Source organism: Perognathus longimembris, chromosome 3 (assembly GCF_023159225.1).
Source record: "Perognathus longimembris pacificus isolate PPM17 chromosome 3, ASM2315922v1, whole genome shotgun sequence".
Lineage (NCBI taxonomy): Eukaryota > Metazoa > Chordata > Mammalia > Rodentia > Heteromyidae > Perognathus > Perognathus longimembris.
In genome coordinates this window covers 118,788,378-118,812,058 of record NC_063163.1, presented here as the reverse complement: position 1 = coordinate 118,812,058, position 23,681 = coordinate 118,788,378, and the positions used below count along the sequence as shown (strand labels likewise).

At 54.9% G+C, this 23,681-nt stretch overlaps 1 protein-coding gene across 1 annotated transcript in view; it reads right to left on the bottom strand.

The window, feature by feature from the left end:
- The window catches only part of Grik4 (glutamate ionotropic receptor kainate type subunit 4), a 215,421-nt gene that overhangs the window by 15,662 nt on the left and 176,078 nt on the right, over positions 1-23,681 (bottom strand). The window contains exons 13-17 of the mRNA XM_048344013.1: positions 15,620-15,733; positions 7,319-7,428; positions 4,736-4,909; positions 2,801-2,966; positions 1,261-1,486 (exon numbers count right to left, since the gene is read on the bottom strand). Of these exons, the coding sequence (XP_048199970.1) occupies positions 1,261-1,486; positions 2,801-2,966; positions 4,736-4,909; positions 7,319-7,428; positions 15,620-15,733 (790 nt within the window). The remainder of the gene's footprint in view (positions 1-1,260; positions 1,487-2,800; positions 2,967-4,735; positions 4,910-7,318; positions 7,429-15,619; positions 15,734-23,681) is intronic.

Genomic DNA, 23,681 nt, shown 5'->3' with positions numbered 1-23,681 from the left:
ACGGTGGGGGCCCTCAGTGGCACCTGTGTGGAGAAAGACCAAGTGGCAACACAATCTGGGCGACCCACCCTCTTCTGCACCGGTTAGTTTTAGGATCTTGCTCCCCATCAAGGCCCGTTCCGAACCGTGATCCCCCTATTTGCGCTTCCTACCTGCCATGCACGGGATGGCAGGGGCATAATGCCTTGCCCAGCCCCCTCTGTTGCGATGGAGTCTTATGGACTTCCTTGCCCAGGCTGGCCCAGCACAGCAATCTTCCCAACCTCAGCCTCCCAAATGCCTCTGATTACAGGTGCCAGCCACGGGCCGCACCAGCTGGATCCCACCGCAATCTCCGCAGCAGCTAACCCTGTCCCCCTCATCTTCCGGTGGAAGCTCTGTCCCCAGGGGAAGGCTTGCGGTGTAAATGTCTCTCAAAAAGCGCAGGTGGGAAACCTTGTTGAAAACCACACCTCTGTACCCTCCTGCAACAAAAGTGGGTGGGGCTCAGTGTGCACGCCGTCAGCCAGCCATTCTCAATTACCCACACTGACTGGCATCGACGGACCAGCGAAACCCACAAGCAATGGGAGCGCCATCTCCCACGACCATGGCAGTACACTTTCCACTGGGGATGCTAACTGCCTACCAGTCACATCAACTTGTTGGATTCCTTCTGCACACCGCTAGTAAAGACGTCAACCAACAGAGCAATGGTCAAGGGACTGGAAGTGAGGGACAGTAGGAGCCAAAGGCCTAAGTTATCAGTCCAGGGTGTCAATGTACACTTTAAAAATCAGAATTAAACCAGGCACCAGTGGCTTATGCCTGTAAACCTAGCTACTCAAGAGACTAGACCAGGCAGGAAAATCTGGGAGACTCATATCCAATTAATCTCCAAAAATGGAGGTGTGGCTCAAGTGGTGGTGGACCAGTGCCCCAGGCTCTGAGTTTTAAACCTCAGTCCTCGTACACACACACACACACACACACACACACACACACACACACACACACACAATTACTAGGGAATCAATTAAATAGCCAATCCACTAACTCTTAATACTTACAGGCTGAACCTGATTACTATTAGTAGAAGTACACGGATTAGCATTTTCATTAACCTTAAGCGTGCTGGCCTAAAGTCAGTGTTACACTGGTTTGTAGACACAGGGGTTGTTGAGTTCGAGTCTATGCTCAATGGTTTGAAGGACCCCATCCCTGCCTGGCCCTGAATGGCAGCGCCCCCCCCCCCCGGGAGGCTGCTCCTCTCCCGCGTACCGACGGGCATGCCAATCCCGTAGCCCTTGGTGTCCAGCAGGTCCCCGATCTGCGTCAGGTTGCAGTTCCGCTGCCGGTAGTACTCGTTCATGGTGGACTCCAGCAGGAAGGCGTAGTTGGAATTCAGCACCCGGGCGATGCCCTCCTCCGTGCTCTTCACAAACACGCTGGGCTGCTTCGAGTACATGTAATTCCACATGCGCTGGTAGGTCTGGTAGCGGGAATTCTGGGGGAAGAAAAGGAGGAAGCAGGGTTGGGAAAACAGAGACGAAATGCTGGCTTCAAGGGGGACGGAACCGAAGCCTTGAAGTGCTGGCCCTTCTGCCTCTTGACACCCCCCCGCACCCCCAATTACAGCCAAGGACCTTTTCCTTTTGTGTCATTTCTCAAGGTATTTCCTGCCACTGGTCCGTAGCAGAGGAGCGGAGGAGGGACTTGGTCTCATACTGGAGACCAGGAAGCCATAGGTCCTACTGGTTGGTCTTCCAGTGTTAACATCTCTTTTCTGGTAGAAGAACTGATTCTGGTTGTCTCTCCCTTGTCCCTCAGTGTGGGGCAGGGAGCTCAGGCTCGTTCAGGATTTATACACCCATGTCACCTGAGCAATCAGTGCAGCTCTTTTCTATCCGCCTTAAACCAATGCATCCATCACACATTGAACGCTGGCTTTGGCTTTATCAATACCAAGGGGGACTACCCAGACTCCATGTTGGCATGGAGCCCTCCCTCGTCTCTGTGCCCACCAGTGCCAAGACTTGTATGGCAAACAGAAAATGGAAGGCCTCAGGCTTGCTTTATGTGGAAATCAGCTTCTTGGAAATTAGGTTGGTTAGACACCGAAGAGCCTCAAGGGAAATCGACTTCCCTGGAAATCTTGGAGCATATGAAAACTCTGTTGTGCGGCCTGGTTCTGTCAGCTTCGGTGATCAATCAGCTTGTCTGACAGAGAATTCTCTGTTGTGGCAGGGACTTCCCCTGAGCTTCGCAACGAAATCCCCCCAAAGCCAAAAGGGTTGCTATCTGGGATCTATCAGCCTGAAATTGATGATACCAGGTGCTATTACCTACGGTTTTTCTAACCTCAGTCATTCATGTATTATTTTAACCCTGTGTTGTCTATGTACTACATATAAAATTGAACTCGCGTCCCCAAATTTAAATGCGTATAGTAACCCCTTCCTATGAGGTAATGTAAATAAAACCACAGGTTTGGTTCATAAGGAATCCAAATCACACACAATAAACATGTAATTGTTGCAATTACAAGGAGAGTTCCACCCTGATAAACCTGAAGTCAGCTCAAGGACCAACGACTGTTCATGTACACTTTGGGACAGGCTGATGGTGATCAGACGTCCTTTTGGGACCTCCCACTGGGGATACTTTATAGAGCAGGAGAAAGCCATAGCCCCGCTGCGTCTCCACCCTAGATGTTCAAAGGAGGGAATGAGATGAGGAAAGATGTTTTTATCTCCAGTGGACAAACATCTCGACCGTGTTCCGCCCCGCCCCCGTGTCGGTGAGCAGCCACATGGTTTACTTGGAAGAAAGTCATGCTGGAGCCGCCGTGAATCGTGCCGTACTCAATGGCGGTCTGGTCGGCCAGGTCGTCCACGGACTCGATGGGTACGTCCATGCGCTGCACGGTCAGGAAGGCCGCCAGGTTGGCCGTGTAGGAGGAGATGATGATCAGCGTGAAGGCCCACCTATTCCGGAAAGACCAGGGACTCATCACTGCCCTGCCGCTCCCCAGAGGCTTGGCCCCCAAATCCAGTCCTGCCGGGACAGGGGAGAAAGCGGATGCCTCTCTTTGGAGGGCGCTCTCAGCTTTAGCAGAGAGAGAGAGAGAGAGAAAGGCGGCAGGGCATATGATGCGAAGAGAAATGAATCGCGTTGGCGAGGGGCGCCTTCAAAGAAGACAGTTGGTTCCCCATCCCAATTTCTGGAGGAAATGGTTGGTTGTTATTTCTGAGATGTGTAGTCCACGCACATGACATAGTTTGGGGGGGGCATGGAAAACGAGCTGGCGAATGAGCTAAGGGAACCAGCCAGAGGGCTGTGCCAGAGCTGGAGCTGGGCCTCCTGCCCTGCTTCCTCGTGCTCAAGCCAACGTTCAGATGCACACAGCCACGCACGACGTTCCCGCTGCCCCCACAACCTCACGTGAGCCCGGGCGCTCACAGAGGCCAAGGCCCCATCCCGACTCGACGGGGGAGGAGACCGAGGCTCTGAGAAGCTCAGGGAGTTGCCAAGACACACGCGGGTTGATTCGTATTGCAGACCCAGGTCTACAGATCTTAACGGCACAAAGTCTTTAATGAAGACAGACTGCTTAAAAGTGTCGTTGAACTGCTAAAATGAGGGAATTTGAAAATACCCTCACAATGGCCATGCGGTTCCGGACTTGATTGCTTTATTAAGTTGCTAGAAATCATTGAAAATTCGAATCATTTTGCAATGCAGGAAGCATACAGGCTAAAGCCCTTAACAGGGTTTTGTTTTGTTTTTTCCACTTTGGTAAGTTAAGTAAGCTTTTCCCACCAGGCCAACAGCATGGACACGCATCCCAATTTGTTCGTATATGAGAAGGCAGATAGGTCTATGAGCAAATCATGAAGAATCACAAGCTCTGACTCAGAGGGTCTGAGTTCACAAGGCACTGCTCGTGATATGCACAGACCTGACAGCCTCCAGGTAGGACTTTCAGAGCACCGAGTCCCACTGTCCCTTTTGCCGTTGTTGCTTATGCATTCAAGAGTGCTGGGGAGGCCCCGCTCCGCCTGTGAGGTTGCAGGGAAAGCCCTGCCTTCTTAGTGTATCTGTTCGTCACTGGGGATCGTGCTTGCTCTGCTTCTCTTCAGAGTCGTGAGCTGTGTGCAGATCAACCCTAACCCAACGATGGAAGCACCGTTTTTCCCCTTCCTTTAGCCTCAACCCATTGAGGAGGAAGCCAGAGGGTCAAGCGACTAAGCCCTAGACACACTGGTATGGAAACCTCCAGTTGATTTTTTTAAAAAAGAGGATCCCAAACTCTTACTTTGCAAACCTGCCTGTCAGGGCTTCATCTATTTTCCTCCCTCCCCATTAAGAAAGGAAATGTACGCAGCACTTTCAAGTTTCCAAGCAGCTTTCCCGCCTACTGCATCATCTTCCCATCTCTGAGTGTGCAAGAGTTGTCCGTTTTCCACACCTACCGAGGTGGCTGGACGGTGAGTCGGGAGGCCCGGACTCCAGTAGCAGCCTCCGCCCTGTAGACTCGCCTTTGCATGAATCTGCGTATGCCCGCCAGCTTTGCGGCGGGCTGTCTTGCCCTGACTCTGCTCAGGATCCAGGGGCTCAGGTGGGCAGGGTCCGCTGCCCCCAGCCTTCTGAGCCAGCCGACGGGCACACGGTCCTATGCCAGCCGTCCCCCGCACGTCCCCATTGGGCCTGGTCCCACCACCCCACCCCTTCCAGCCTGGCTCCGGGGGCTTACCAGACGCCACTCACGCAGCGGGTGGACAGAGCCCGGGGCGCGATGGTGGAGCCCTGCTGCATGAAGCCGCCCACAGGAAACCAGAGGCTGTTGCCCAGGGAGTACTGGTTCACCAGGAGGTTGCACCGCCCCTGCGCGCACGGGTGAGGGCTGTACCACTCGTAGGGAGTCAACCTGTGGGAGAGAAGGAGTCCACTCCAGCGCTGGGGAGGAGCGCAGGGAGAGGAGCTGCAGAGAGAGAGAGAGAGAGAGAGAGACGGCCCTCCCTCCAGGCCTCTCCCGGTGCCTCCGGCGGGACTGTCCTTGGGGCTGGAGCTCGCCTTTTTCCCAAGCAAAAAAGACAAGCGGAGGGGGTCGCGGAACCAAGCTGGTGTCACTTTTCTTTATTCAAAGGAACTTTCCCCCCTAATACATTGTGATGTGGACCGCCAATTTCACACCACTGGAGCCCCCCGAGAGGAAGCAGACAGGCCGCGAGAGACCTAGGAAGTGACTTGTTTCTCTATCCAAAGCCATCAGAGAGGGACGCAGGGCTTGAGAAGCCTGTCCTCGGCCTGCAGCTCTCTCTCAGCCTTCAGCCTTCATCAGAATTACCAAGAAGGCTCCTTCCTATGCCCCTTGGCAGGCCCCACCCCCCCACCTGCGTGTTCCCAGGGGACCCACGCGGGGAGACCCTGCTTCTGCGTCTGCGTTGAGGGCGGTCAGCTCACACCCCTGCGACGCAGAGACACTGGGGCCTGGGAACTCCAGTGGTGAAGAGCTCCCTGGCTTGGGAATGGCTGCCAGAGACCTGTCGTCTAATACAAGTTTCCTCTTGAAAATGAGCACAAGATCCAAGTAGAAGGGGTCCAGATAAAGAGGTGCGGGGTCCCCGGGGCCCTGCCTGTTGGGAGCTTCCAGGAGCCTCTGCATTCCCCCACTTTACAACACAACATCCTGGACTTGGTATGGGGTGTGTGTGTGTGTGTGTGTGTGTGTGTGTGTGTGTGTGTGTGAGAGAGAGAGAGAGAGAGAGAATATGTGTGAGAGAGAGGGAGAGGGAGGGAGGGAGGGAGAGAGAGAGAGAATATGTGTGTGTGTGTGAGAGAGAGAGAGAGAGAGAATGAGAGAGAGAGAGAGAGAGAGAGAGAGAGAGAGAGAGAGAGAGAGAGAGAGAGCCCAGTCCTAAGACCCCTTTCCTGGCTCTGGGGGCGAGTGGCGAGCTGGCCCAGGGGCCCGAGCGCATCTCAGAGCCGCGGGGCCGGGCTCACGCAGACGGCTTCCTGAGAGCGGCGGCAGACAGCCCTGCGAAGTGGAGAGCGGACGCGTCAGACAGCCTGCGAGCTCCCGCACCTCGCCAGCTGTCACTGACAACAGATCGTTGACCGTGGCCGCGCCTCGGTGGCGACTCAGCCCCACGCACAGGGCCCGAGAGGACGACCAGCGGGCGACCCAGGCCGTCCTGTGTTGGGCTGCAGATTATTTTCTGGAGTTTGACCTTGATCCCTATTGGAAGAGGTGGCAACAGGGTGGTTCAGCCCCTCCGGGGCACGGCAGGGGCTCGCGGGGGGCTAGGCACCCTGACAGTCGTCGGGGCTCTGGGCGGGCTGCTGCGTCTGCTCAGCGGAGGGAGCGCGTGCCTCTGACCCGCGGAGAGAACACGCTACCTGCAGAGGTCATCGCGGCCCTGCCAGGGTGACAAGGAGGTGCAGGGGACCACCGAGGCTCCGCCTGCCTTCTAGAAGCTCTTCCAGAGCTGTTCCCTCCTCTGCCCTCACCGTGGTCCACGACGGGGAGGCCCGGGGCTCGAGAGCCACTGGGGCGGAAGCGCAGCTACCCCAAAGCCTGGGCTGGACCCTCACAGGTTCGGGGTGCTCCTGGGCGTCTCCCAGAGGGCTCGGTGGGCGCCCGGCCTCTAGGGGTAGGGGAGGCATATCCTCCCCGGCCTGTTCTGACCGTGTATCTCGACTCCACCCTGCTCACCCTGCGCCCGGGCCACCTGCCCCCTCCACGGACTTACTCGCACAGGACAGCCGTGTTTCCACGGGGCAGATCCTGGCTCTGCCGAAGAGCATCCTCCCTGGCCAGTGTCACTGCAGTCTCTAGCCATCCACCACCCCACGCCCCCCCCTCGGATTTGTGGGTCCTGTTTCTTGTCATTCAGCATTTTGTGGCAGATCCTGGCAAGGACTGATGCCGGGGCAGCCAAATGCACCGTGCTTCATCAAAGTGGTCTTCCTGCCGCTTCGTTTCCTCCCCCTCCCCCTCTTTCCCAAGGCTCCTCCACAAATGGCAGAGGGGGCGGGGGGTGGGGGGGTGGAGACCAGCAAGGGGCAAGAGGCAGGGGTAGAGAAGCAAATTGAGACAAGTGTTCCTGTCTGGGCCGTGCACATTAGGGATGCTATGTGCAGCCAGATGGATGGGCAGTGTTAGGTCGACAGCTGGGCAGACAGCATTTCAGGCCCCGAGTCCCTCTCCCATCCCTCCCGTTTGGCACCAAGGTCTTTTCAACTGCCCTCTCCTCCTCCCACCCCTGCCCCATGCAGTTCCCAGACGTGGACACGAGGTGGCGGTGTGAGGACAGGCAAGGGGAGCCGAGAGTACCTAGCCACGAGGAAGAGGACGCAGCTGACTGCCAGATAGGCGAGAAGCATGAAGAGCCAGACGCCTGGAGAAAAGGGGTCCAGGAAGGAGAAATAGCCAGGCCTGCGACCCTGGAAAGGGAAACGGAAACAAGGTTCACTATACACCGTCAGTCAAAATGGCCTTACAGGGCAGGGCAGGGCAGGGCAGGGCAGGGCAGGGGGCTGGGCTCCAGATTGCATTTCTTTGGGATCTGGAAGGTTAGTGGGGGCTGCTCCAAACCATGACCCCAGCTCTGAGCTCACAGACGGGGTGGCCGGTCACTTCCTAGGAGAGGAGGATTCGCGATGGGCACGCGGGGCAGCCCCCCGGGCGGCACCATCCGTATTCTTGGGACGGCACGGATGGGCTCAAGGGCATCTCTGAGCTACTGGGGACCTGGCCTCCCTTGCCCGGGGCCTCGCAGCCTTGCAGCAAGAGGACAGCGAGCACTCAAGTGACATCTCAGCCGCGGGTCTTCTTTCCCAGCCTGACTTGAGTTGGGGAGTCGTCCCATGAGACTGATCCTTCCCCATGGTGCACGCATGCACATTGGCACAGAAGCGCATGAAAATGCAAGTATTTGAGGAACGAAGCCCAGTCATCAAAGGAAGGGAGTAGACAGGTGTGCGTGTCTGGGCCTGCCATCGTGACAAATTTCTAACAGGAAACAAAGGACTCAAGCGCAGCAGAGTCAGAGGCCCTGGTTTGGTCAATTCAGTATCGGTCACGGGCTGACCATATCTTCTGCATAATACCAAGTGCAGTGGCAGACGCAGGAAGACAGAGCTGGACAAACCCACACGATCCTGCCTGCCTACAGAGCTACTGCGGCAGAAAGCACTAGCTTGGTCTACTCCTGAGATCTCCCTCAACCCCAGACTTTCTCTGGGCAAAGGTACCTGGATTCTCTGTGCCCTGTCACTCAGGACTATTTTTCTCTCTGTTTGAACTATGAGATAGGCAGGAGAAAACAACATCTTTTATTGTTGCCTTTTGAATCTGAAACCCCATGTTCGATGTCAGAAATCTATACCTGATTATATCACAATGAGTGAAATCGAGGAAAATGACAGCACGATTTAAAGCTGCCATGTTGGGTTATGGGTGATAAGGGATGATGCATCGCCGTGGGAGAGAAAAACAGCAACCGTCACGAAGGCCCGGGTTATAAAACATGGCACAAACACAGACCAAGTCCTAAACACAGCTCCGTGAGAAACCTAGCCGTCATATTGTTGAGGCAACATCTGATCACACCTGTGATTGTCTGACGCCAGCCACAGCACCAAGGGCGGACAGTCATCTGCGATTTGGGCCTCCTGCCTGCTGACCAGTTCTCCTAGGTGGATGCCTTAGATGGCTCCCTTCTCAAAGCACACCTAAGATACTCGCACCTGAGAAAATCAGGTGTCATGCGCCACAGGCATTTCTTTCCGATCGTAGCTTTTCTGGAACCCCCAAAAGATGTACAACGGAGACGTTCTGCTTCCCTATGTTCTCTTGATTTCCAGACCTAATTTTCCCCACTGCCAGATGGAATAACTGAGACCCAGGGAGGGTAAGCGCCTCCCTCAGATCACTGGTGATAGCGTCCGTTTCTCTAGTGCTCACCCACCAAGCTGGGCCATGGGCATGACATACTCCTCTACTCGAATGCCATCTGTACCAAGTCTTCCTCTCCTCTTAAACCATTGCCACTTGCTCTTAGAAACTCCCTCATTAACCCCAAGCCTTCTCCCCAGTGCCAGGGCCTACTCGATCCTTCCTACCCCTTAAAGAACTCGTAAGTGTTAGGGATTATTTATCTCCGTCATCATTTCTTTTGACTCTGGTATTTATGGGCATCTGTATTGATTTATACAATCAATAGAACTGCCGACTGCAAGTTGGGTCTGTCCCTTCTGGTAAAACACAGCTACTTTGGAAGTAGATAATTGATGTTTTATATATGTCTCTGTAGAACGATAGCCCTCAATCCATGCCCCAAGGTCAGGGAGAGGTCAAGTGCTGCTGGTAGAATTGAAAATTAGATGGCAGCAGGATTAGAACTGAAGCCCTGGGCTTTGGGACCGCACTTTGGATTGACTACACCAGGACCAGCATCCTCCATGCTCTGTGGTGATGGGAGAAACTAAAGGCTGGCCACTAACTGACCGTGATTGGTCGAAGTGTACCGGGGGAGGCTCTCTGACTGACAGGTTGTTATGACTCCCCATCCAGCCTTGATGTGGCACTGAACTCCTCTTACATGCAAAGAGCTTCTCTTGTCCTCAGGAACAAACTTGCAAATGGACTGCCACTTCACTGCAGGTGAGGTAAAGTATTATTATCTTATAATAGGAATGAAATTGCTTTTCCCCAGTCAAGTCAGATGCATGGGGACACTGGAGCCAGGTCAAGGAGGACGAGAAGTAAATTAAAACACAGACTCTGCAGTCAGACTGCTCAGGGTAAGACTTGGCTCTAATGAGTTGTAAGTTGTATGATGCTGGGCTGAGTTATTGAAATCTCTGTGTCTCTGTTTCTTTCTTTTTTGTCACATGTGGGTAATAACAAAACCCCTATGGGGTTGTTTTGAGGACTGAATATGTTAACGTATAGCTACATCTCTGTGTGCCTGCTTCTTTTCTGTACAATGAAGAGGGGGAGGAGATAGCTTGTGACACAGGAAGGAACTTCCTTTTGTAGTCCCCCAATGGATAAGAAATACTACATTCTGTCCTATGGACACATACTATATTGGGGTTGATGGTAAATGTCATCTTGCTAGAGTCACTTTCTACATACATATGTGTGTATATATATATATGTATGTATGTGTGTGTGTATATATACATATATATGTAAAACTTGTGGAGTTTCTAGGGGTTGTAATTCATGAATCAAAAGAATACTACAGGATGCTCTAAGAAACCAATTAGGGCTACTGTAGACCTGTAGACTTCCTTCTTGGAAAGGTGGCTCCAAGGACCCAGTAGCTGAAATCTTGTTAACTGTTCCACCTCAGCCTTTCCAAGTCACTGTGACAGTGGGCCAGATGTGTGGCAAGTTTTCCTGGACTGACATATGGACGAGGTACCCTGCCGACATGTCTCAAACACGGAGTTTACTCTTTCTCTAGGCCTCAGCCCAACCCTACAATATCAACAACAAAGGGTTACTGCATCTTCTGTACGCTTTTGACCATCTTCTAGACAAAGTGTCTAGAGGTTCCTTGTTAGATGGCCCGCTGCCAGCAGGGCTCAGAGGTCCCCAGAACACTTGCTGGGGCTGAAAGGGGAAGGAAACAGTCTCTCCGTGACTCTTGGGAGAGGAGATTGAAGTGAGCATTCACTCGCTGTTGGAGCTACAGCAGCTCCCCCCCTCCCCAGTTGCCTGCACCGGGTTGTTTTGCATATGTTGACTTCACATGCACCCTACCCCTGACTCCAAGAGGAAATCGGAGGCAAGCAATTAGCGCCTCTCCACATAAAACACCCAGATGGTTTGTGGCCTATATAACCCATATGCTGGCATGCGCATTTTCCCTCTGCAACCGCATGGGAGGAAACCCAAGTTCTTCTCTTGGCACTGACCTTGACCTGCTGGACAGCCCCAGGCAAGCCACGCAGCCTCTCTGGATGCCATTTTCTGCTATCAGATGGAGCCCCACAATCCCATGAGAGGTGAACGGGAGAACTACTAAAATAATGCCAGGGCACCTCAAGCTTCTCAGGAGCAGGTCTCAATAAACAGCCAATTTTAAAGTGATTATATTTACAGGAACCCATATTTCCACTAGATGGGCTATCATATTACTTAACTTTAAGGAATAGAATCCTATTCTTTTTCTATTTCTTTATAGCAGAGTATTAAGCAGTATTAGAAATGATTCACTGGTTTACTTAGCAATGTTCCCCATTTTCCTAGACAGTCTTTTTGAAATGAAACAGATTTTCTAAAGAAAAAAAAACAGGTAATAAATCCAGCCAATGCTGTGCATTAATTAATTTACTGTTGGCATTTACTTCTTGCTCCCTTTTTAATCACCGCCTCATTTTTTCCACTCGCTTTTCTTGAGCGAGAAGACTCTAGCTGAGTTAAAGAACAGAGCATGACATGTTTTGCTCGTGAGAGGTGGACCGGGACTGCACTGCTGGAAATGGTACGCTTCGACTTTCCAGGGCGTCTCAGGGTGCTCTGACTGGCTTGGGCTCCCCGAGCGGGGATCAGAGATCACCTCGGCCGATAGCAAAGGAAGCGGAAAGATCATCTCATGCACAGCATAGACACTGGGGAAAGACGGGTGCTCTCCCGTGAAGACAAGCAGTCGGATGTGTCTGAGACTTGGAGACAATCTGCCCCGGACGCCCCAGTACCACGGTGCTGCCTGCCCCCTGCCCACGGCACGGACCAGGCGGGTGGTGCCCTACTCCTCTCCCGGGCAACGCCATGGCTGAACTCGACTGAAGTGTGTTAGTGCTTCATAAATCATGAGCTGTTAGTCAGCAGACAAATACCTTCCACATCCAGCCAGCCTCCCTGAATTAGCGGGCACTGAATTATTCAGGTGAGATTTATTTACATGGGTGAAGGGGGAGGGTGCGGTGAACACCAGGTCTGCTTTTGGCACACCCTGACTAGGCTTGGCTATCCCAGGCAGGCTGTGCTATATAGCAACGCACATTTATTTTGGTATTAGTCTAAGCAAAACATCATTAGGCAAATTGCTGCAGCAGGGGGGGGGGGGAAAGGACAGAGAACAACATGATATACTCTTAATGTCAAAGATAAATGTTTTTGTTTTCCTCTGCTCTTCTCTCTCCTCTGCTCACACATATTTGAGAGCCTCGCAGTCTGCATCAATACCATAAAACCCTCGAAAGTAAAATGCCCTGGGAGATATACAGCTACACTAAACACCAAACTTCCCAGTGAAAAAGAAGTTAATTTGCCAGGGAAATCGAGAGTCTTGAACTTCAGAGGTCCTATCACTTGGCTCTCATCCTTAGAGCAAACGCCACAGGATGTTCTGGATTCCAAAGGCCAGGCCACTGACGTAGGCCTAGGAGCACAGCTGGTCCCAGCCAGGGATCTCAGTGGTTCTCAGAAGATATTACATTGTATGGGGAATGAGAGGCACTGGAGGGAGAGAGCCATGAGTTTCGGTGGCACCTATGGCCTGGACAGAGCAGGAGAGGTACCTAGTCTGTTTGAAACACCTGTGCCCCATCTCCTTTTGTTCTCAAGATCAATGGTGTGAATGACAGGAAGAAAAGTCAATCTATTCTTAGAATGCTGACCCTGCAGGGCTTGCTTGCAGAAACCTAGGTTCCTGGGGCTTAGTGCTGCTCAGCTCGGAGACACTGGGGAAAAGATGGGGCCCACTGACCACAGGGTCTTTTATGACTCTTGCTTGCCTCATTTCTCTTTCTCCTCCTTCTCCTTCCTTCCCTCTTTCCTTTCTCCTTTCCACCTCCCTCTCTCCCTTTATAATGTACACACATCACTAGTAGTGAATGCCAAGGCCAGGTTCTTGGCCAGCCTGGGCAAGTATCAGGGAACACATGGCAAACCGAGCAATACGTTATTCTTGTGTTGGTCCTAGAGACCCCCTGAACAGATACAGATTATCTCCCCATGTAGGGAAGAAGGAAACAAGTTCATGTTCTACTCTTGATAACCCATGTTCATGAGACAGCACAGAGACTCTCAGATTGCGGCATATTCACAAGGTATTTCTGACCGTGTTCAGGCTGCAGAGACACACTGAAAGAGACCCTGAAATTATTTCCCATAGCACCAGAAATATAAATAAGTAAGCAAATAACTCTTAAATAGGCATTTATACCATGTGTTAACTACTTCTCTTGCACATGGATTTGATGGTCACCAGACGCTCACTTTTGGTAACAGAGACTCATCTCTCAGCTGATCTGACAAAAAGCTAGGTCTTTGTAAGGTATAAACAACATCAAAGTAACCATACTTTTGCTGAAAGATAGCCACCAAGTAGAGAAAACTCATGATATAATGAACACCCTTCATTCAATGTCATTAACTGGGCGCTGTGATATTAGTCCCTCTAGGTCACCTTAGATTTAGGCTCTGGCGATCCCCACCTGTCTAGACCTTAGCATTAGTGGCTCCGCTAAGGTGTCTTTGCGTCAAATACAGGGGGGCTTATTTCCAACTCATTTTCACCTGCTCTCCTCTGCATTTGTCAGTTCGGGTTTGTTCTCTCCCGAGCTGACTTCTTGATACTTTCGAAGCACAGTGCCTCACACACAGAATGCACTCGATAAATATTTGTTGAATAAATGCATAAACTGTCAGTCGTGCTCAGTGTAAACTGTTCATGCCAGCACTCATTTTTCACTCCGTTTGGCTCCAATATAAATCAGATCTGAACAGCTATGTGGCATATTGGGGACTCAAAGAGAAGCCCAAAGGAAGGAAAGGCTCTGACAAGACTGGAGGCCACACGACCCAGTCAGAGTTGTCTTAAAATAGAACCAACGGGAGAGGAATCTCTATCTGTAGCAACCTCCATCCATCATCTCTCGCTCTCTGTATCTATGTTTATATGTGCATATATATATATATATACTCTATGTATCTACACATCCATTTATTTATCACTCTATCACTTACTATCACTTTATCCATCACTCTATCACTGCCTATGCATCTATCGATCATCTATCTGCTATCTATTATCTCTCTATCACTCCATCACTCTATGAATCTATCATCTGAGTGTCTATCGATCTATCTAGGAACTGGTTCACATGATTATGGGAGCTGGTAAGTCCGAAATGCCAGCAGGCAGGAAACTCAGGCAGAATCTCTGTTCTGGCCACAGGGAGAACTCCTCTTGGAGGAAACCTGAGCATTTTCTCTTACAGCCTTCGCTGGCCTGGGGAAGGTCCACTTATAACCTTGAGGGGGACCTCTGTTCCTTGAAGTCAATTCATGGTAGACATTACTCAATCTCCCAAATCCCTTCATGGTGGCAACTTGGCTAGTGGTTGACTTAGCCTAGACAAGTTGGCGCCGAATTTGATATCCTGGGAATGAATACAAGGGTGTATGGACGGGTGCGGGCGTGTGAATGATAGGAACCATCGGGCCAGGGTGGAGACTTGGGCCGTGGCTGTGGCCAGTGATGCTACTCAGGGCAGAGGTGTCCCCGACACTGAGCAGGTGTTGTGGGTGGGTAGACGGGCGACTGTCAGCAGCCTCCAGCAGCTAGGCTGTCAGCTTGCTCCCTCTGAGCCTGCCTGTGTGTGCAGCCGACCATGGCCGGCAAGTCTGGAGGAAGGCTGCATGTCTCCATGCCCTTGGAGTGCCCCCAAGCAAGGTCAGTAGAGAGAGGTGGGAGGCAGCGGCCCAGTGAGCGAGCACAGAGGTGACCTGGTCCAGATCACTGTTCTGGAGCGAGGAGGCTGGACTCCAGGCCCTGCCCCGAGTTAGCTACAAGCAGGCCTCTGCTCTCCTTTCCTGGAAGTTGGGGATTTCAACCACCACTCACTTTCCTCAGAGAGCAGTTAGTCCGGGGGGCCAAATGGGGAAAGGTGTAGAGAAGCGCCTTACAGGAGAGTCGGGATTAGTAAGATGGAGAAGCTAGGAGACGTCTTCGATGAACTAACAACACACCAATGCCTCCTGGGTGGGTGGGTGGGTGGGGGGCTGGGCAGGACCAGCCTCCCCTGCCCCCGGCCCCAGCCAGGAAACCTCGCGCCATCCTCGGCCACGGGAGAGTTCATTTCCACGGTCACTCTGGTCAGTCTAGCTGGACATTGCTTTTCTTTTTTCTCAGAGCTGATGAGGAAATGCAGAAGGCTAGGTATAACTGGAATTAACCCGATCTGCTCTGTAAGGCTCAGAGCCATTAAGAAAGTGAGAAGTCTATGATCCCTCATCGTATCCAGGGTGGAGGGGTTGGGGGAGGACTGAGGAGACTTTGAGGACTCTGTCCCCAGGAGGAAGCCAGGGGACCAGAGAGGCTCGCCACGGGCACAGGGTCTGCCAGGCGCTAACCGATCCCGCTCGCCTGCTCCTGTTCAGATGAAGACGCGACGCGTACTGGAAAACTCTCAAGTGCGGCTTTTCCAGGCACGCCTCCCTGCAGGTTCCCACGGCGGATGGGAAGGAGAACAAAAAAACCAGCCCGACACATTTGCGCTCAAGTCTTGAAATCTAAATATTTCTGTGAGTCATTCCTTATTACCATAAAACTCGGTGTTTGCATGCAAATCACTTTAATGACATAACTGCTTATAAAAATCAGCCTCTTACCATATGAACTCGGTAAAGAATGCTAATCCCCAGCGTCATGAAGGGCTTGGAGAAATCGATCACCTTCTCCCGCTCGGCCGTGATGGTGAGGCCAGCCACGGCCAGGTCCGCTTTCTGCGGGGGACACAGAGAACCGTCAGTGGGGAGGCCCCGTGAGGCCGGGGCGCGGCAGCCAGCCAGCGGCTGGGGCTCCCCTGCTGGGGGAGGCGGGGTCTGCCTGGCCCTAAGAGACCAGCAGAGACTTCAGCGTTGGCTTACTCGTGCCCACCTTGCCGGGGGCCTGGGTGGTAAGGCGCTGTGATGGGGGGAATGAAATGCCGGGACCCCAGAAACGAGCCACCGCAGTTATTCCCCATGGAGGAGATGGAGCCAAACGAGTGGGGTTCTGAGGCCAGGGTGACAAGGCTTGCCGGAACTGGGGATGGGATTCCGGCCACTTAGATAGCAGGACGGGAGTCAGAGAAGGAAGAGCCCACAAAGGGCCTCTGGTCTCTGCTGCAAAGTCTGCCGAGCAGCCAGGCTTTGGTCTGAAGGGCTCCCCGCCTTCCTCTCTGCTCCCCGCCTGCATCCCAAGCGCCTACTTCCCATGCGTTCTGGCCTGAAAAACCATGGGAAAGAAACCAGGGGCAGATCCGCTGGGCCTCAGCCACTCCCAAGGAGATCACAATTGCCGACCAGGAAGGATAAGATCTCCGGGCAGGTTTCGGTGTCATCTACTGCTCAACCCCCCTCCTCCATTTTTTTTTTTGGCCAGTCCTGGGCCTTGGACTCAGGGCCTGAGCACCTTCCCTGGCTTCTTCCCGCTCAAGGCTAGCACTCTGCCACCTGAGCCACAGCGCCCCTTCTGGCCGTTTTCTATATATATGTGGTGCTGGGGAATTGAACCGAGAGTTTCATGTGTAGGAGGCAAGCACTCTTGCCACTAGGCCATATTCCCAGCCCAAACCCCACTCCTCCATTTTTAACTCATGCCTGGCCCCTAAACCAGTCATGTGATCCAACACAGGTTAACAAATTCAGAGCCTTGTCAAGCAAAGCCACCCTTAAAAGAAATACACTCAGATACCATTTTGCATACAGAAGGGAAACCACGTGGGGCTCACTCTGTATTTCTCCAGGAGAGCCGAGGTCTGTCCTCAAATGGGGATGGCGCAGAGGGGCTGGATTCAAAGCTCCTGAGGCCCTCCATTTGCGGGGGCCTTCCTAGAGGGCTTCTCTTAGAACCTCAGCTACCCAACGATGCAGGCACTGACTTGGTGAGCCGGAAGCAACACACGCGACCACAATGCCCTCCAGCAGGGTGGGGCCAGACTTGGGGGTCCAGGGGGGCCACAGTCTGGAGTTAGCCAAGCCTGAGACCCATGGAGGAATATGGGTATCCTAGCAACTCAGGAGGCCACAGGAAGGAGGACTGAGATCTGAGGTCTGCTTTTGGGGATGGCAGGGGTGGGGGCATGAAATAACCTACCGAGCAAGAAAAAAGGGTGTGTGTGTGTTTGTGTGTGGAACTAGGTGGATGCCTAACAAGCAGTGGGCCTTGAGTCTGAACCCCCAGTATTGCAAAAAACAAAACAAAACAAAAAACCCAAAAGAGTTACAAAAATTTAAAGGAAGGAGCAGAAGTAAAGGTTAAGAAAATCGAAACACAGAATAGCATTAGCAAGTGTTACGCCAAGCATCTGGTCCCTTCTCTGGTGATCTATTTCTTTATTTCCTTGAGATCCGAATCAATTAGGCGAGTAAACACGTGTCCTCACGCCTCTGTCCCCCCACGCAGCTTTCCTCCCCCAAGGGCAAGTTCAGGACTGGAATCTGGAGATCCTTTCGTGAGTTTATAGAAGTTGGCCAACAATGAGAGTGTACATGCCAAAGCAATTCCATATGTTCATATGTGGTGGTGGGGGGGGGGAGAGAGAGAGAGAGAGAGAGAGAGAGAGAGAGAGAGCGAAAGCTCGAGAGCTAGAAACGGGCAGGATCCTATGGACTTAGGACTGGGGCTCTTTCCCAGACCCGTGAGGTGCCCGCAGGCTCAGGGCCAGCGTGAACTCACGCTCACGCTCACGGAGGCACGCGCGTCCCCGCAGGGCACTGTGTGAGGTTCCTCGTGAACTCACGCTCACGTTGGCACGTGCGTCTCCGCGGGGCAGCGTGCGAGGTTCCGCGTGAACTCATGCTCACGGAGGCACGCGCGTCCCCGCGGGGCACCGTGTGAGGTTCCGCGTGAACTCACGCTCACGGAGGCACGCGCGTCCCTGCGGGGCAGCGTGCGAGGTTCCGCGCCAGCTCCGGGGCCTCGCCTGGCCGGTTGGGCAGGCAGCCCCGGTGCGTCTCTCCAAGCCGCCTCCGGCGAGGGCCGGCCGGGAGCAGAGGCAGGGCTGAGCAAGGACGGCCAGAAGCTTCATTTAGAAGCCATCCAAGAAACGCACCCAAGGCCTAACGTGTGAAACTGTAACCTCTCTGTACATCGCTTTGACAATAAAGAAGAAAAAAGAAGCCATGGAAGTTAGGCGGCAGTTTTGTCGTTGTTGGTTTTTTTTTTTTTTTACATTTAATTGACTCAGCGTAGAAGAGTAATCACCTCCCCGTCTCCGCGCCCCCCGGGGTGTCCGCAACAATCGCACGGGATCAGAGGCGTCTTTCACGACGTGGGCACTCGTTTCCCCTGACCTCAGTTAAAAAGACATTACATGTGCGGCCGCCCTCAGAGGGGAGGCCACAAGCCAGGGCTGGGCAGGATGAGTGCCGGGAACGCCCGGCTCCACGGAAACCCGCCCCCCGCCCCCTGCCCCGGCCCCCGCGCGGGTGCAGGGCCGCGCTGGCCAGGGGACCCACGGTGGACGGGGCACGGGAACACCCGGCTGCTGCCACAGCCCAGCCCAGCCCAGCCCAGCCAGCTCGGGTGCGGTTCCCATCTCCGCAGTGGCTTCTGCAGGTGTATTGTGAAGGAGCTCAGCAGAGTGTGCAAGGCTGTTTCCAGCTAAGAGACCTGCCTGCCCCTCCCCCCCAGCCTGCCCCTGCCCTCCCCTGCCTGCCCCTGCCCTCCCCCCCCGTTACTGCCCTCCCCCACCTGTCCCTGCCCTCCCCTGCCCGCCCTGCCCTCCCCCACCTGTCCCTGCCCTCCCCTGCCCGCCCTGCCCTCCCCCACCTGTCCCTGCCCTCCCCTGCCCGCCCTGCCCTCCCCCGCCTGTCCCTGCCCTCCCCTGCCCGCCCTGCCCTCCCTCGCCTGTCCCTCCCCTCCCCTACCCGCCCTGCCCTCCCCCGCCTGTACCTGCCCTCCCCCACCTGTCCCTGCCCTCCCCTGCCCACCCTGCCCTCTCCCACCCGTCCCTGCCCTCCCCCGCCCGCCCCGCCCTCCCCGCCGGCTCCTTGCTCAGGGGAGGGGCTCATCATCTCGGGTCCCCAGCCCCTTCAGGACTTCCCTCACACCACATCCACTGCACCCTGTCTCACCAGCTCCTGTGCCTTCTTTCCCCCATCTAACACCATCCCCTGCCCAGAAGCCGCCCCAGCTTCTCCCGCCCCCCCGGCCGCCCCTCTGCGGGGTGGGGCTCTGCTCCTTTGCCCCCGCGGCCTCTGCCTGTCCGGATTCACGGCTGCTCAGGCCCCGAGCACCTCCCTTTTTGTTTTAGTTGATTTCATCTTTTGCTGCCATTTATTTAACTCTGTAATTGTGTTACTTAACTCTGGAAGGCTCTGGGAGGCCCCGGTCGGAGCGAGAAAACGCGACCGAGCGAGGTTGTCTGCGAGTCCCTGGAAGGCTTCATGCGAGGGAATGGTCTCCGGAGGGGCCGAGGGCGGGAGGGCGGCGCGGTGACGGGCTGGGCTGCGGATGGGGCTGCCGGATGGCTGGCGGGGGCCAGGGCGCCCTGCCTTTCTTTCCCTGGGATCCAGGAGCACAGGAGGGTTCGGGCCAAGGGCGGCACCGCGGCGCAGAGCCCGTTGGGGGACGCGGGAGGCTCGCGTGCGGGCAGGGGGCGGGTGTCCACCCAAGGCCCCGGCCCGCCTCTTCAGTGCGCTCTGTCACCCAGTGTCCCTCACTGACTCCATCCTGCACCCGCCGCAGGGAAAACAAACATTGGCAGGGCCCAGAGTCCCCGCGGGAGGCGGGCAGCCATCAGGTTGTCAAAATACACGGCCTGTGTCTATTGTTGGAAGGAAGTCAGAGCAGAGTTGGGGGGGGGGGCTCCTTCCCAAGACGAGACTCCACTACCTGAGCAGGCGTTAGCAGGGGGCAGGGATGAGGATTCTGGGTGTCAAGGCCCTGAGGCAGGAGGGAGCTCCGTACCTTCCAGGGGCTGGAAGGAGATCAAAATGGCTCCTCACACGCAACCCAGGCAGCGGGCCAGGTAGGCAGGCCTGAGAGGCTGCGGGACCTGAAGGGGCACTGCCTTGAAGAACAATCAGAAAGCTCCGAGTCTTTCAGGGACCAGATCTGAGAAAAGCACACAACAGAGCCAGCGCTGGCTGCACAGCCAACAGCACCCGAGCCAGTGGGAGGCTTCAAAGGGAGGCAGTTCATCTTGCGAGGTTAGATTCTAGAACAAACCAGAACGGAGCGTGGCAAGAAAGGGTCACCCTCACCGCGGTCCTCGTGACCCTGACGCACACACGACCACACTTGGCATCTGACCCCAACCCCCTCGCTCTGCTTGGGTTAGCGGTGGCCGCCAGGCTGCAAGGACAAGAGTGGCCTTTGCGATGGCCTTGCCGGCCCTGGCTCACGTCCCCGGGGGCCTCCTGAGCAAGGCCAAGGACAAGGTCAAGGGCACACTCCCCGCCCGCCCGCCCGTCACCTTGCTCTGTCTGTGACCGCAGGCCCACCCAGGTCACAGGCAACAAACCAAACCACATCCAAGTTCTTACTCTGCTAAGTCCGTCATCTCTACACCTACTTCCCTCATTACAAGTGCAGGTGCTCAGTAAACAGTGCTCGCTAATATCCTTCTAGCAGCGTTCACTTCCGCACCGTGACGGTTGTATTCTGCCCTTCCTCATTAAGAAACGAACTGTGCTGGGCACAGCAGCTCCAGCCTGTAATCCCAGCTACTTAGGAAGCGAAGACAGGGGGATCTCAGTTCCAGGCCGAGCTGGGTGGAAACGTTTGAAAGACTCCATCTCAATCAGAAAGGCCTGGAATTCCCGAGATGCCTGGCTGGGGGCCACTTTCCACTAGAGTACCCCCCACTCCGCCCCTTCCTCCTCCCCGCTCCCCCTAGGCCCGGGAGGGTGTCCAGCAGGGACCCACGCTCCACTCTGGGGTTACAGGCAGAGAGGTGGTGATTGCACCCCACAAATCCCCAGGAGCCACTTCCAAATCCTCGCCAGCTCCCAGGCCAAGCAGTTTCCCATCTGCCAAACACCTGCTGGGGGCCTTTCTCTCTCCGCCTCCCGCCCCGCCCAGCGGGCTGCCCAGGGATAGGCCGGACACACTCACTGGGGTCACCGAGCTGGGAGCTGGGAGGCAGGGGGGATCCTGACTCCCCCTCTGGGCTCCTTCGTACCTCAACTGGAGTCTTCACTTCGATTTCTCAGTAACACACCTGGGGAAGGCCATACCTGGCATCCTGCTGCCCGCCCACCCCATCTACCCACCCACCCCACCCACCCTGCCAGCCATGGTGGAGCTGCCATCACGTGACACCAGCAGAACGTCTGGTGCACAGGGAGACGAATGCCAGCCCCCCCCCTTCCTTCTCCCTCCTTCCCGGACCCAGAAATGGAGACAAGGAAAAGGGAACAGCCAATGACACTGGCTTAGTCCCCTGTGCTGAGCCCCACATGCCCAACACAGCCTGTACCCCCTGAGCTCCAAGAGAGAGTTCCTGCTGCCCTCTCCGGGAGCCCAGCCGAGAGGCGGCAAACCAACACCAGCCCATTTGTGGGGGTCACCCGGGCTAGCAATCCAGAGAGACGCGGGGCGGGTCGGGGAGGCAGGGTCAAGAGGAGCATTAGCATTCTCGGGGAAGGGCGGTGTCATTTACAGGTCCAGACACTTTCCAGCGCTATTTCTCGAGGTGACAGCCTATTCTCAGGGTTGGATGAATTTCGTTAGAGTTAAATTAAAATCTCCATGAAATATTCACTAAGCTCAGCACAGGGCTGTCAGTAGCTGGAGAGGGCAGATTTTAAGAGCGATCTGGAGGTGCAGAGAGAAGGAATTCACCAGCTGTCTGGAGGGGAGGGGGTTGTGGGACACAGAGGTCTGAGCTTCCGTGGCCCGGCCCCCTGGGGTCAAGCAGCGGTGAGTTTGAATCCTAGGTCTGCCATCCCCCAGCTAAATACAGACACTGTTGTGCCACATCTCTAAAGTGGGCACAGTACTGTCCACGTCCCGTGGTTGTCGTGAGGGTTGTAGCCACAGGCTTGGGCAGACAGGGCTTGTATGCTGCACCCTCCCTTCAGAGGGGTCCCCGGAAGAGGGACAGTAGTGACCCTCTTCCCCGTGCCCCTGGCTTACTCTTGCAGGACCTGGATCTCATTGGAAGTTCTGGGGACATCAGGCAGGGGACCGAGAATGGTGGGTCCCCCTGCAATCTCAGCTCTGTCCTTCGTGGAGACAGAAGATTGATGCCACACACTGGACAAAAGTTAGGGAGATTCCATTTCCACCAGGAGCGGGATTCAGTCAGCCCTGGCCTCGAGTCCATGCTCCCGCCACCTGTCCTTCACGTACACATCGCCGTGTGAGGCAGCCCTGCTTGGGGAGAGCCCGGGCTTGAGGAGGCAGGCAGGGCCTCTCGTCCCACCTCGCCACTGGCCTCCCCGGCGCCCGCAGCGGCACCCTCCACACAGGAGATGCCCAGGAAGTGTCTGTCACTGGGGCACCATGAAGCGAGCCAACGGCGGATCTGGCAAGGCGCACAGTCAGTTCCCCCACCTTGGCTGCCAACTGGGGAGCTATGCAGGGGAGGAGGGAGTGTTTCCATGTAACTGCCCTCCACTCCCAGGGGCAGCTGAGCCACGCACCTCAGTTTCCTCACCTAGAAAACGGAGGTGGTAGTAATACCTACTATAAGCCTAGATGAAGGAAGACATGAAGAACTTCAACGGCACCTAAGATGCTGGGAATGCCTCCGAGGGGAGAGCTGGAGCTCTGCGGCGGCAACGGGAAGGGTTAACGTCAATTTTATTTAAAAATTATTGTTTTGGAAAGTTCAATATAGATTTTTGAAGAGGGTGCAGAGAAATCTCATGATTGGAAAATCAATGTGTATTATACATGCCACAGAGTGTTTACGTGGCCACAATGTAAAAAGGAGACGGAACCAAGCGTTTGGGTCTGGGCAGGTTACAGGGACGCAGTGAAGCCTCACAGAGTTGAACCCCTCTTTCTCCCACCCCACTACTGTGGCAGGCATCCCACACGGGATGTTCTGAAGAGCGACCCCCGACGCACACATCACCTAGAGGGAGGAGTCCCAAGCCTGAGTATCGAGGATGACGCATTCATTTCCAGTCCACACCGCCTCTGGCTCACCAAGCAACACAGTCATCCCAGACCATGCACCAACAGGGTTCTGTGGCAATTTCCACCTGGGGGACCCCTCTGTGGGGGTCTAGCGGGCCCCCCCCCCGACGGGTACAGGCTGCGAGGCAGGGTGTGGGGTCTGACACAGCACAAGGTTCACAGGCCCGTGTGAGGCTCGATCCCGCAGCCCAGGCCTTGTGATCAGGGGCTTGCTCTACACTGCTCGTGCCAGCCTGCCACCTGTCACTAGGCAAAGGGCGCCAGGCCTGCTCCAGGCCTGTGAGGCACACTCGGGCGGATGGCTTCCGCTGCTGTGGGAATCTGACAGTGCCACAAGCTCGCAGTACTATCTTTCATTTCCCTTCCCACCTGTCAGCTCTGTAATTAGGAATGGTGTGATTCACGGGCCTCGTTATTAGGGCTGGTTTTGTCGGGTAAAATAAAGTATCGCCAGTTGCTGGGAGCATGGCTGACAGCCATAGAGAACCTCCAGAGGCTTCCCCAGGGCCCTTTCCTTCTTTACTCCTGGCCCACAAATGCCCTCCAACTGCTTCCCACTCTGCTCTGCCTCTGAGAATAGCCCTTAAGCTGCCC